The sequence below is a fragment of the Lynx canadensis genome, chromosome A2 (genome assembly GCF_007474595.2).
Source record: "Lynx canadensis isolate LIC74 chromosome A2, mLynCan4.pri.v2, whole genome shotgun sequence".
In the NCBI taxonomy this organism is placed as follows: domain Eukaryota; kingdom Metazoa; phylum Chordata; class Mammalia; order Carnivora; family Felidae; genus Lynx; species Lynx canadensis.
Genome location: NC_044304.2, coordinates 104,103,655 through 104,117,424, shown reverse-complemented (window position 1 = coordinate 104,117,424; position 13,770 = coordinate 104,103,655). Strand labels below are relative to the sequence as shown.

General features: G+C 34.2%; 1 protein-coding gene across 1 annotated transcript in view; it reads left to right on the top strand.

Moving 5' to 3' along the window:
- Positions 1 to 13,770, top strand: part of THSD7A (thrombospondin type 1 domain containing 7A) — a 258,940-nt gene that overhangs the window by 203,088 nt on the left and 42,082 nt on the right. Inside the window, exons 14-15 of the mRNA XM_032592420.1 lie at positions 11,120 to 11,298; positions 13,697 to 13,702. Of these exons, the coding sequence (XP_032448311.1) occupies positions 11,120 to 11,298; positions 13,697 to 13,702 (185 nt within the window). The remainder of the gene's footprint in view (positions 1 to 11,119; positions 11,299 to 13,696; positions 13,703 to 13,770) is intronic.

Here is a 13,770-nt window from a genome sequence, read left to right as displayed (position 1 = left end):
GTTTTGGGGGAGTCAACATTATACAAGTATTTTCAACTGCACTGGGAGTCACCATCCCTACCTCCCATGCTGTTCAGGGTCAACTGGACTTACAAGATAGAGTTTTATTATAGCAAAATGATATAAATCAGAAGTAGCCAAAATAAGAGACACATAGGCAAGCTCTGGGAGGGTCCCAATCATAAGGCTTCCATGTTCTCTCCCCAAGAAGCCAGGAGGCATCACCCTGTCTACACATCAGTGTGTACTTATCTGCCAGAAAGCTCATGTGAGCTTTGTACCCAGAGTTTTTATGGGGGCTTTATAATGTAGGCATGATTAATCAATTCTTTGGCACATGGTTAAGCTCAATCTACCCACCAAGAGATTGGGTGGATATCATGTGGCTTAAAACCCTGACTCTCTAAATTTGTTTTGTCTTTGTGGTGTAACCAGCACCACGTCCTGAGTCATCTCTTTAACATAAACTCACCTATAGTCCAAGAAGCCACCATGAATAAGAAAGATTCAGAAAATGTCAGGACTTGAAGGCTACCTCCCAGGAATCAAAGACAAAGAACAGCCACATCCCTTATTATACAGCAGAAAGCTTTAGAGTTGGCAATAAGAAATGGTCTTGATAAAAAACTTGTGCGTAGCTGTACCTAAATGAATCTGAATGTGCCTAGTCATTGGGTAACTCCCAGTATCAGAATAAAAACAGCAACAGAACCCCACAACTATTAACACTGATGTTGAAACTTCCTGAGAAAATCTATAAGCACCTAGCAGATATGAAGACATAGGCCTTCATATGTATATAAGTAAATACAAATAAAATTAAAGGAGCATTTCACTGTAGTTATATAAATTTTCCTGAACACTTCATCATGAAAATTTTAATTTATAACTTTACATCTACTGGATGTATGAGCTTGAATGGAACATTTGATTAGGGGAGTTTGGCTATAGATAATAATTTGGTTTTTCCATGTTACTGAGTGATCAGTCCTCAATATATAATTGCAAAAGAATGTTATTTGAGAACTTTTCAATGATTTTTTCAATATTTTTAAACCCACGAGGATAATAAAGTTCTAGCTAATTTTTTCTCATTCCTAACTGCAATCATGTACATATAATATACATTAAAGTAGCAGAGATTTTTGAGGTTGCTTTTGAGATTGATTCAGAAGTTTTAGTTAGAGTGCCAGAGTTGCTCATTCACACAACTGTAAATCAAAACCAACCAATATCTTCCATGTGCTTTTAAAGGGAATTCTTTATCAGCAGTACACCTTTCAGCCACACAATATAGTAATTGTGAAGGTTGTTGAAAGCTATTTTATCTGCTCATTCATAATTCAAATGAAAGAGGTGATTGGATATATCTCAAAGGCAATATGTCCTACGGCTGCCACTTTAAGCCTGCTGGTATTTTGTATTCATTTCAGTCTGAAAGAGCAATCAGAACAGATATAGGATACAGAAAATATGATCAAAAGTCAGGAGTTTGATTTTCCATGTGTCAAATGCAGTGTTGAAGTGCTGAAAGTTTTAATACCCTAATTGTGAAGTCATTTATTTTATTCTAGCATTCCTCAGAAGGCATAAATTGCTACAAGATGCTATCAGTTTATTTAGTCTTAAAATGCATCAAATGTTTCTGTCTTTCCATCCCCTATGATTGTTTGGTGTTAATTGCCCTCAAAAATGATCTTAGCAGAGAAGGCAAGGGAATGCTTATCTAGCAATTTACTAGTAGCATTAAGGATTTTAATTGTGCTAGATAAACATGACAGGCAATTATTGAGTGTTGTTTCATACTAGAAAATAAAAATGGAATGCTAGGCATTATAGTCTTTTGCAGTTTTGTCTTTATGTCAATGCCTAATTTATATCTGTTAACAATTTAATAGGTTGAATTTTCTTTGAGAGATGTTTTCTAGAATATGCTATTGGAAGATCAGACATAAAAGTGTTATATCTGATTACTTCATAATACAATGTGAATCAGTCAGAAGTCATACATGTTAAGTCTCACTAATGCCATAATACTTCAACAGATAAAATGGAAAGAAAGAATTTCCATTTATCTGTTACTTTGTGAAGTAGCGACATGAACAATCATGTGATTCTCTTTTCAACTCTGAGTACTAAATAACAAAAGGTTAAAAGTTTACTTTTGTAGTCATTTTGAAGGTGGGAAAATGCAAGTCTTCTCGAAATATTTCAATAATTTATTACCTTTATAACAAGAGATAAAGAAGGGTACTATATCGTAATAAAGGGGACAGTCTGAGAATCATATCTAACAATCATAAATATTTATGCCCCTGACATGATAGCACCCAAATATATAAAACAACTACAAACATAAAGTAACTCATTGATAATAATACACTGATAGTAGCACACTTTACGATCCCATTACATCAATGGACATATCATCTAAACATAAACAGGAAGACAATGGCTTCGAATGACACACTGGACCACAGTGTGAACTTAACAGATATATTCAGAAAATTCCATCTAAAACAGCAGAATACACATTCTTTTCAAGTTCACATTCTAGAACAGATCAGATATCTGTATATGCTAATATACAGATATACTAATATCTGATTAGTTTACAAAGCAAACCTTAACAAATACAAAAAGATTGATGTCATACCATGCACGTTTTCTGACCACAGCACCGTTTTCTGACCACAGCACCTTCTACCTACCGTGAGTGGGTAGAAGTCCACCCAATAAAAAAAATCTGAAATGCCACAAATATATGGAGGTTAAACAATGTTCTACTAAACAATGAATGGGTCAACCAGGAAATCAAATAAGAAATTTTAAAAAATACATGTAAACAAATGAAAATGAAAACACAATGAAAAATGAAAAATGAATGAAAAAACAAAGCCTTTGGGATGCAGCAAAAGTGGTCCTAACAGGGAAGTATATAGCAGTACAGACCTACCTTAAGAAGCAAGAAAAATCTCAAATAAACAACCTAACCTTATACTTAAAAGGGTTAGAAAAAGAACAAACACAAAGCCTAAACCAAGCAGAAGGAAGGAAATAATAAATATTAGAGTAGAAATAAATGATAAAAATAACAATAACAACAAAACAATAGAACAGATTAATGAAACTAGGAGTGGTTCTTTGAAAAAACTTACTAAAATTGATATACCTGTATCAAAAAGGAAAGACTTATCAGAAAGAGAAAGTACCCAAGTCAATAAAATCACAAATGAGAGAAGATAACTAGCAATGCCACAGAAATACAAATAATTATATGAAATACTATGAAAAATTATATGCCAATGGATTGGACAACCTTGAATAAATGGATAAATTCCTAGAAATATATGAACAACCAAAACAAAAACAGGAAGAAATAGAAAACTTGAACATACCAATAACCAGCCAAATAATTGAATCAGTAACCAAAAAACTCCCAATAAACAAAGTCCAGGAGCATGGACTCACAGGCAAATTCTTCCAGACATTTAAAGAAGAGTTGATACCTATTCTTTTCAAACTATTCCCAAAAACAGAAAAGGAAGGAAAACTTCCAGACTCCTTCTTTGAGGTCAACATTACCCTGATACCAAAACCAGATAAAGACTCCACTAAAAAAGAGAACAGTAAGCCAATATCCCTGATAAACAGGGATGCAGAAATTCTCAATACCAGACCAGTAAGCCAAATTCAACACTCAGCATTATATACTACATTAATAAAAGAAAGGATAAAAACCGTATGATTCTCTCGATAGATGCAGAAAAAGCATTTGACAAAGAACAACATCCATTCATGATAAAAACTCTCAACAAAGTTGGGATACAGGGAACATAACATAATAAAGGCCATATATGAAAAGCCCACAGGTAATATCATCCTAAATGGGGAAAAACTGAGAGCTTTTTCTCTACAGTCAGGAACACTGGGGATGTCCAATCTCATCACTGTTACTTAACATACTACTGGAAATCTTAACCATAGCAATCAGACAACAAAAATAAATAAAAAGCATCCAAATCTGTAAGGAAGACGTAAAACTTACACTATTTGCAGATGACATGGTACTCTATATAGAAAACCAGAAAGACTCCACCAAAAATTGCTAGAACTGATACAAGAATTCAGTAAAGTCACAGGATACAAAATTAATGTACAGAAATCTGTTGAATTTCTATACACCAATAATGAAGCAGAAGAGAGAAAAATTAAGGAATCATTCCCATTTACAAGTGCACCAAAAACAACATGATACCTAGGAATAAACCTAACCAAAGAAGTTAAAGATCTATACTCTGAAAAATATAAAACACCAATGAAAGGAATTCATGAGGACACAAAGCAGTGAAAAAACAGTCCATGCTCATGGATTGGAGGAACAAATATTATTAAAATGTCTATACTACCCAAAGCAATCTACTCATTCAATGAAATCCCTATCAAAATAGCATCAACATTTTTCACAGAGCTAGAACAAACAATCCTAAATTGTGTATGGAACCACAATAGACCCTGAATAGCCAAAGCAATCTTGAAAATCAAATCTGGAGGCATCACAAAACCAGATTTCAAGTTATATTACACAGCTTTAGTGATCAAAGCAGTATGGTACTGGTACAAAAACAGACACATAAATCAATGGAACAGAAAAGAAAACCCAGAAATGAACCTACAACTATATGGTCAATTAATCTTCAACAAAGCAGGAAAGAATATCCAATGGGAAAAAGACAGTCTTTTCTTTTTTATTTTTTTTTATTATTTTTTTTAATGTTTATTTTTGAGACAGAGACAGAGCGTGAAGAGGGGAGGGGCAGAGAGAGAGGGAGACACAGAATCTGAAACGGGCTCCAGGCTCTGAGCTGTCAGCACAGAGCCCGATGCGGGGCTCGAATTCAGGGACCGTGAGATCATGACCTGAGCCGAAGTCGGATGCTTAACCGACTGAGCCACCCAGGCGCCCCAAGACAGTCTTTTCAACAAATGACATTGGGAAAACTGGGCCATTTTCTTATACCATACACAAAAATAAATTCAAAGTGGATTAAAAACATAAATGTGAGACATAAAACCATAAAAATTTCAAGGAAAACATAGGCAGCTATTTCTTTGACATCAGCCATAGCAACGTCTTTATGGATATGTCTCCTGAGACAAGGGAAACAAAAGCAAAAATAAACTATTGGAACTACACCAAAATAAAAAGCTTCTGTACAATGAAGGAAACAATCAACAATTCTAAAAGGCAACCTGTGGAATGAGAGAAGATATTTGCAAATGGCATATCTGATAAAGGGTTAGTATCCAAAATCTATAAAAACTTATCAAACTCAACACCTTAAAAATGAATAATCCAGTTAAAAATGGACAGGAGATGTGAATAGACATTTTTCCAAAGAAGACATACAGATGACCAACAGACACATGAAAAGATGCTCAACATCACTGATCATCAGGGAAATACAGATCAAAACTATAATAAGATATTACCTCACACCTGTCAGAATGGCTAAAATCAACAACACAACAAACCAACAAGTATTGGTGAGGATATGGAGAAAAAAAGGAATCCTCTCGCCTTGTTGGTGGGAATGCAAACTGGTGCAGCCACTCTGGAAAACAGTATGGAGGTTCCTCAAAAAAGTGAAAAATAGAACTATGTGTTTACACAAGGTATACAAAAATACAAATTCACAGGGATACATGCACCCCAATGTTTATAGCAACATTATTTACAATAGCCAAATTATGAATGAGTATAGGGGGAAAAAAGAGAGGCAAACCAAGAAGCAGACCCTTAACTATAGAGAACAAACTGATGGTTACCAGTAGGGAGATAGGTTAAATTGCTGGTGGGGATTAAGGAGGGCACTTGTGTTGAGCACTGGGTATTGTATGGAAGTGTTGAATCACTGTATTTTATACCTGAATCAATATTAGATTGTATGTTAATTAACTGAAACTTAAATAAAAACTTTAAAAGTATAAAATAATGTATTACCTTTGAAATACTAGCATTCTTTGCCAAAGCTATTGATAACATTTGGAAATATTTGGTATTTTAAAAAATTGTGCTTTTACAAGCATTAAACAATTTGGTCACAGAATACCATTGATTTGGAAATGACTTTAGGCATTTCTACAGTTTGATTTTATTTCATAAACTATTACTTTGAAATATAAAATGAATTATTACTGGCCCTTTTGAGAGTTCCATTTTTAAGCATCTCCTACTGGTTTAGATAAATTTAATTTCTAAGCTATGCTATATGAAATGCAGAATAAGATTTAAAATTTGTTTCAGTTCAAAATAGTGAGATGGGCTTGTTCCCCTACCTCAAACCATAATCAAAGTCAAAGATTTAAGTAGACACTGCAATCTATTTGAAGAATAGTTACACTTTTCAAAATTTTGGTAAACACTGTCATAAGGTACTTTCATTTTTTATTAAACTTTCCTCTATATCATTACCAATAGTCTAGATGCCTTTTTCAGTATCAGAAGTACATTCAAAACTTAGCATTGGTGTCTTTTTTCTGTCTTTAGTGTTTCACAGCTGACAAAGCCCCAGCTGCCTCATCTGCCCTCTTGAAGGCTAGCTGAGACTAATTCCTACACTTTTGAAAATTCTTTCATTGCACCCTGCTCTTCATGCCAAATTTGTGATCCTATCTTTAAAAAGATTTTTTTTATACTTTACTTACAATTAGGTGGTACCTTCTGATGCATCAAATTCTCTCCTAGGAATAGTCCCCCCAAAAATACATATGTTCACCAAAAGACATATTCTAGAAGGCTCATAGCAATCTTGTTAACAATAGCTTCACATTGAAAAATATCCATTCATGTCTTCTGCCTCAAAAAATTAAAGATAGAACTACCCTATGACCCAGCAATAGCCCTGCTAGGAATTTACCCAAGGGATACAGGAGTGCTGATGCACAGGGGCACATATATGCCAATGTTTATAGCAGCACTTTCAACAGTAGCCAAATTATGGAAAGAGCCTACATGTCCATCAACTGATGAATAGATAAATAAGATGTAGTTTATATATACAATGGAATACTACTTGGCAATGAGAAAGAATGAAATCTGGCCATTTGCAGCAATGTGGATGGAACAGGAGGGTATTATGCTAAGTGAAATAAGTCAGGTAGAGAAAGATACCATGTTTTCATTCATATGTGGATCTTGAGAAACTTAACAGAAGACCATGGGGAGGGGAAGGGGGGGGAGAAAAGTTAGAAGGAGAGAGGCAAACCATAAGAGACTTTTAAGGACTGAGAACAAAGTGAGGGTTGTTGGGGGTGGGGAAGAAGGGAAAGTGGGTGTTGGGCATGGAGGAGGGCACTTGTTGGGATGAGCACTGGGTGTTGTATGGAAACCAATTTGATAATAAATTATATTTTAAAAAATATCCACTCACCATCATTAGAATGTACGAATAAGCCATAATATTATAAACACAATAGAATATTATATATCAATTAAAATGAATAGCCTTATGGGGCGCCTGGATGGCTCAGTTGGTTGAGCTTCTGACTTCGGCTCAGGTCATGATCTCAGTCTGTGAGTTCAAGCCTCAAGCCCTGCGTCAGGCTCTGTGCTGACAGCTCAGAGCCTGGAGACTGCTTCAGATTCTGTGTCTCCCTCTCTCTCTGCCCCTCCCCCATTCATGCTCTGTCTCTCTCTGTCTCAAAAATAAATAAACATTAAAAAATAAATAGCCTTCAACAACATGCAAAAATATGGATCAATCTCATGCCACACTATAGAATGAAAGAAAGCTTGCACACATGGTTATTCACTGTATGACTCCATTTATGTAACATTTTTTAAAAGTACAATTCTGCATTGTGATAAATTAGGGTAGCTGCCATGTGAGAAGGGATAGTGATTGGAAGGGAGCACCAAAGAGGTTTCTGGATTCATGTGTGTGTTCAATGAACTTCGTACTTATGAAATTGTACAAAAGATGCACGTTTGTGTATGGAGACTAAGTTTAAAACAGCTAATGTGTAACTTTGGCAAAAATACAGGGACTGTATGTAGAAAGATATGTACAAATCTGCCTCTCCTCCAGATTCAACTGGTTCTGACTTGTCTTACAACAGCATTCCCTAATTTCAGTCCCACACACTCACACATTTATAAATGAGTACAAGGATGACTGGTGAAACTTAGATAAGCTCAATGGATTGTATCAGTCTCAGTATCTTGGTTGAAATTATACTATAGTTACTGTTGTAAGTAACTAGGAAAAGTAGACAAGGGACCTCTTGATATTATTTCTCATATTTCTTGCAATTGTATGTGAATCCACAATTACCTTGATAAAAGGATTTCAATAAAAAAACAATGGTGAGTAAACGCAAGAAAATACATTAAATTTCTAAAAGTGAGACCCTATCCCAACTGAACTGTATCATAATGTTGGGGATTGCTAGAAACCTGCAATTTTAGCATGTGTTCCACATAATTTGTGATAAAGCTAGGAAATACTGTGTAGTAACTGGGTAGCTTTTTAACACTGTCTCAAATGTAACTTTGGTTACAAGCTTCTAGATGAAATTTATCATACTGGTTTTTAGGTGGTCTTGTTTTGCTATAATGAAAGGTTCTCTTTTAAATCTACCTACAATAAAAAGAATGAAATACTTAGGAATAAATTTAACAAATGAAGTGTTAAGATGTGTACACTAAAAATTAGAAACCATCAGTGAAAGAAATGAAAGACCTAAATAAATGGAAAGAAATTCCATGTATCTGGATTATTAAGATGGCAATACTCCCAAACTGATCAAGCTATTCAGCATAATTCCCATCAAAAACTTAGCTGCCATTTTGGGTAAGACTTGACAAGCTGATTCTAAGATGCATATGGAAATGCAAAGCACCCAAAAGCTGAAACTATCTTAAAAAAATAAGAGCAAAGTAGGAGGACTCACGCATTCTGACTTCAAAACTTCAAAACAAAGTTACAGTAATCAAGACAGTGTGGTATTGGCATAGAGATCAATAGAATTTAGAATTGAGATATAAACCCTTATATTTATGGTCAATTGATTTTCAACAAGGGTACCAAAATAATTCAATGTAGAAAAAATAGCCTTTTCAACAAATGGGCCTGGAATAACATGATAACCACATATAAAAGAATGAAGTTGGACCCCCCCACACACACAGCTTTTCATAACATATACAAAAATTAAGTGAACCATATTCCTAAATATGAGAGCTAAAACTATAAAACTCTTAGAAGAAAACCTAGGTGTAAATCTTTATTACCTCAGATTAGGTAATAGTTTTCTAGATGTGACCTCAGAGCCCAACAACCAAAGAAAAAAATAGGTAAATTAGACTCATTGACATTTAAAATTTCATTCTTCAAAGGACCCTAAAATTAAAAAGACAAGTTTTGACAAATGTAGAAGTTGGAACACGCATACCTTGCTAGTGGTATTATAAAATGGTACACTTTTGGAAAACAGTTTGACAATTGCCTCAAAAAGTTAAATATAGAGTTACCATATGAGCCAGCATTCCACTTGTAGATATACACCCATGAGAATTAAAAACATGTTCAAACAGAAATTTATACACAAATGTTCATAGCATTATCCATAATATACAAAATAGGAAAATAACTAAAATATCAATCAACTGATGAATGGATAAGCAAAATATATCTATACAATGGATCATTATTCAGTCACAAAAAGGAATGACGTACTAACATATGCTATAACCTAGAGGAACCCTGAAAACACTATACTAAGTGAAATAAGCCAATCAGAAAGACCACATAATGTTTGATTTCATTTTATGAGATGTCCAGAATTGGTACATTCTTAGGGATAGAAAATAGATGAGTGGTCGCCAGGGTGTCGAGGGAAAGGAAAATAGGAGATGGCTGCTAACGGGTATAGGGTTTCTCTTCGTGGTGATGAAAATATTCTAAAATTAGATAGTCGTGACAGTTGTATGACCCACTGAATATATTAAAATCCAAAACGTGAGCTGACTTTTATGGTATGTGAATTTTCTCCATAAAAAATTTATAAACCTACCTAGAGTTCCCTTGTACAAGTTGTTTATATTATTATCATTTTCAAAATCAAATCCTTGATGTAAAATGTTACAAGAACAATCCGTCTGCACATCAGAGTATTACACAGAACAGCCATGCATTTGACTCTCGACCAAGGGAAATTTTGCTTTCTCCACATTTTGGCCTGGAGAATACTAGTGATAAATTGATACTGTGAAATGCCAAGCTGGTAATCAGAGACTGTTCCAGGAAAATGCACCCATTTCTCAAATCACATCTGTAGATGATTAAGTTAATTGGCTGTGTGATTTGATGGAGCGAGTAACGGACTAAACCCCATCTCTTACTGTGTGCCCCCACACTTGTCAATTACCTTTCTGCATTTGTTAGAATATCTATCCAGTAGAAAATCAATACCTACCTGCCCGATACATTTATAAGATTTTTGAGACAATCAAATGAAAACAAGATGTAAAGTTGTTTTGAAATTGACAGCACTATAAAAATATGAGACATTATTTATTTAACATTCTTCACTCTCCTTCTCCGGATTTGATTTTCAAAGAAGGGAAAGCATAAGGTGCTAAGTTAAACGCTCCCTTTCAGATATTGATTGAGAGGCTCTGGCTTTCTTCTTGAGGAAGAACATTGCATGGACTCAAAAACTTGAACTTGCGTGACATTAACAGAGAGCATTTTATAGAAAACCGGTATAATTTTTTTAATGTATCATTCTGACAGCATGAGAATGATATAGCAGCAGACAGGTTATTGTCAATTAAACACGAGCTGTCAGAAAGTCAGAAATGTTGAGGTATGGTGAGCATGAATCCTAAGCAGATCATATGGCAGCTGCTCAGCTGTTATTTTAACAGAGTCTCTGTACGTGTGTGTCATTTTCCTGCAGAATTTAATTTGAGTCCCTAACGACGGAGACATCTTTGCATTTGCATGTTGCTGTCAAGTCGAACTTGGACCTTCTAAGTGAGCTAGCATGGTGGGTGGTAGTGTGCAAGTGACATGTGGAGGAGATGGCTCTCATCTCATTTTCTTCCATTTAGGTTACATCGAAGAGGCTTGCATCATCCCTTGTCCCTCTGACTGCAAGCTTAGTGAGTGGTCCAACTGGTCACGGTGCAGCAAGTCCTGTGGGAGCGGTGTGAAGGTTCGGTCTAAATGGTTGCGTGAAAAACCATATAATGGAGGGAGGCCTTGTCCTAAATTGGACCATGTCAACCAGGTATTTTCTCCCATTGATTCTTATATTGAGAATACTGCATATTGTTTACAATCACTGTGATCTATTTTTTTCTTCAAATGGAGAAGAGTAAATAATAGCCCCTTTCAAATAAGAAATTTGACCCATTTTACCTTTAGAATGCCTGAGTTAATGTATGTATGCTATTAAAATACCAAATCAGATGTATCATCTTTGCATCACATTTAGTACCCAGCATGTATATGCATATGAATATAATTAAATGGAAATTAAAACGACACCTACCTTTAAGATAATATCATAAAATTGTATCTAGCTGTGTGCTGAGAGCAAGATTGTCTCATTATTATACTTCCCTAGAATGTCAGAAAAGATATCTCAATTACCAACTACTTAAAATGAAAGCAAGTATATGGGTTGGGTCTAAAACTAGGAAATAGGTTTTGGATGTTCATTTAAATTTGTTTGATATAAAGTATGTTAAGAAAAAAAGAAATATAAAGATGACCTCAAAGTCAGTGTTACTATGTTATCTACCAATTTAGTCATTGACCTGTTCAATTTTATCTGGAACTTTATTTGATTTTGTATGCTCACTTCGTTGTCTGCTGTTCATAGTTGTTACTTGTGTTCTACTGGAGATATGAAGTAAAAAGGCTAATAGAGGGAATGGTGACAAATTCAAATGTAATATAAGATGTAGGCAGTTATTATCTTGTTTGACCTACATGTGAGTTAAAAAAGAATAAATTTAATATAGTATATGTAGATATTAAGGTATGAATTTATATTGTCAGAGTCAAATGAACTAAGTCATATATATGAACCAACCTTAAATATGTAGATAGGTTTCACGCATACACAGACCATCTAATTTTAATCTCCAAACACACTGCTTTCCAGTACACATACTTTACTTCCTAAATTAACTTAAATTATTAATGATAATAAAGGTATACTATAGGGTGCTCCCTTCAACTTGGTAAATGGAATGCCGCCCAATTCATGAATCAGATGATAAAGCCAATTAGATCTTCAAAAATAATAATGATGAACTAAAAATAAATGTACACCCTAGAGAAAATAAATTTTGAATAAAGAAATTAAAGATGAACAAAATGGAGAATTACATGCCACAGGAAGTACCACTCTGAAAAAAATCTTGGTTTTTCCCTTGAGTGAATTTGCTGCATGTTCCCTTAAAGGCAACCAAAGGCAAATAATACACTGCACTGCTGCCATCTACTGGTAATTGAGTTTCCCTGACAGAGTGAATATTTGCAAAGAAGAAAATTCAGTTACCTGACCCTAATGAAACAGAATAACTGAAATGTAAGGTTCATAATGCAAAAGAATATTTTTTACAAGTTTTGAAATCTTAAATTTTCAATGGTAAATTTAAATTGTAATAACTTTTGATCCATGATTCTAATAAAGAGAAATTTGACATATGCACATAGGTTCAGAGTGTGTGTGTGTGTGTGTGTGTGTGTGTACAGCCAGTCAGCCCTTCAATTAAATAAGCCATGCTTGCCTCAGCATCTTTTTACTAGTAAATTTTTAAAGGTTCAAGACCTTCTTCCAAGTTGTCTTTGCTATGAAAATTCTTTTACCTAAATCATTTCTCTGTCACTCTCCAACTCTGATAAAATTTAATTTTGATGGTGACATTTGCGTACTTGTTAATCAGCTTACTGGTGTAAATTACAACATTAACAACTGAAAAATTCCAGCTAAAACGAGAAATACTAGATTGCTGACTGAGTATAAATGTCCTACACTTAAAAAAATAGAATTTTCTAGGATTTATCAGTAACATGTTAGTAAAGAATATGCCAAGGTTTGTGTTAATTTTGAAAATTATAAGTCACATGGATTTTTTGCTATAATTCTACATTCCTCAATAAAATAATCAGTGGTCCATTGACTTGAAAATGGTCTTTGATTTTCCACTTTCTAATTAAGGAAGCAAATTCTCATTTCCTTGTAGATGGATTGATTAAATGTAGATGGATTGATTAAAATCAATAGATTAATCAATCAATCTATGGATAGATTTCATTCCCAATTTGGATCACAAAATATTTGCAGTCATTTATCAATCCCCCATGATATGTATTTTTAGGTCTAGTCAGTTTCTTAAGATTTCTTCATCCTGTTCATCTAATCTTTACCTTGACTGTGCTGTTTGCAATACTCATTTGTGTATCTTCACTTTTAACAATAATTAGGAGTTGCTTTTTCTCTTTTAGGGCTTAATAAAAATATTCTAATCATTTACCAAAAAAGAAAAGTAGACTTTTATGTGTGGATAACATAATATTTAAAACTTAGAACATGAATTTTTTTGTTCAATATACTGACATTTTTTCCTTATTTTTTTCTTTCTTTTCCTCATTCCTGTTGAACACTACTCCAGGCACAGGTAAGAATTTTTAAACCTCCTGATTCTTGGTAGAGTGCTGCTTGTTTTCTTTTTCACTCCTGACTTCA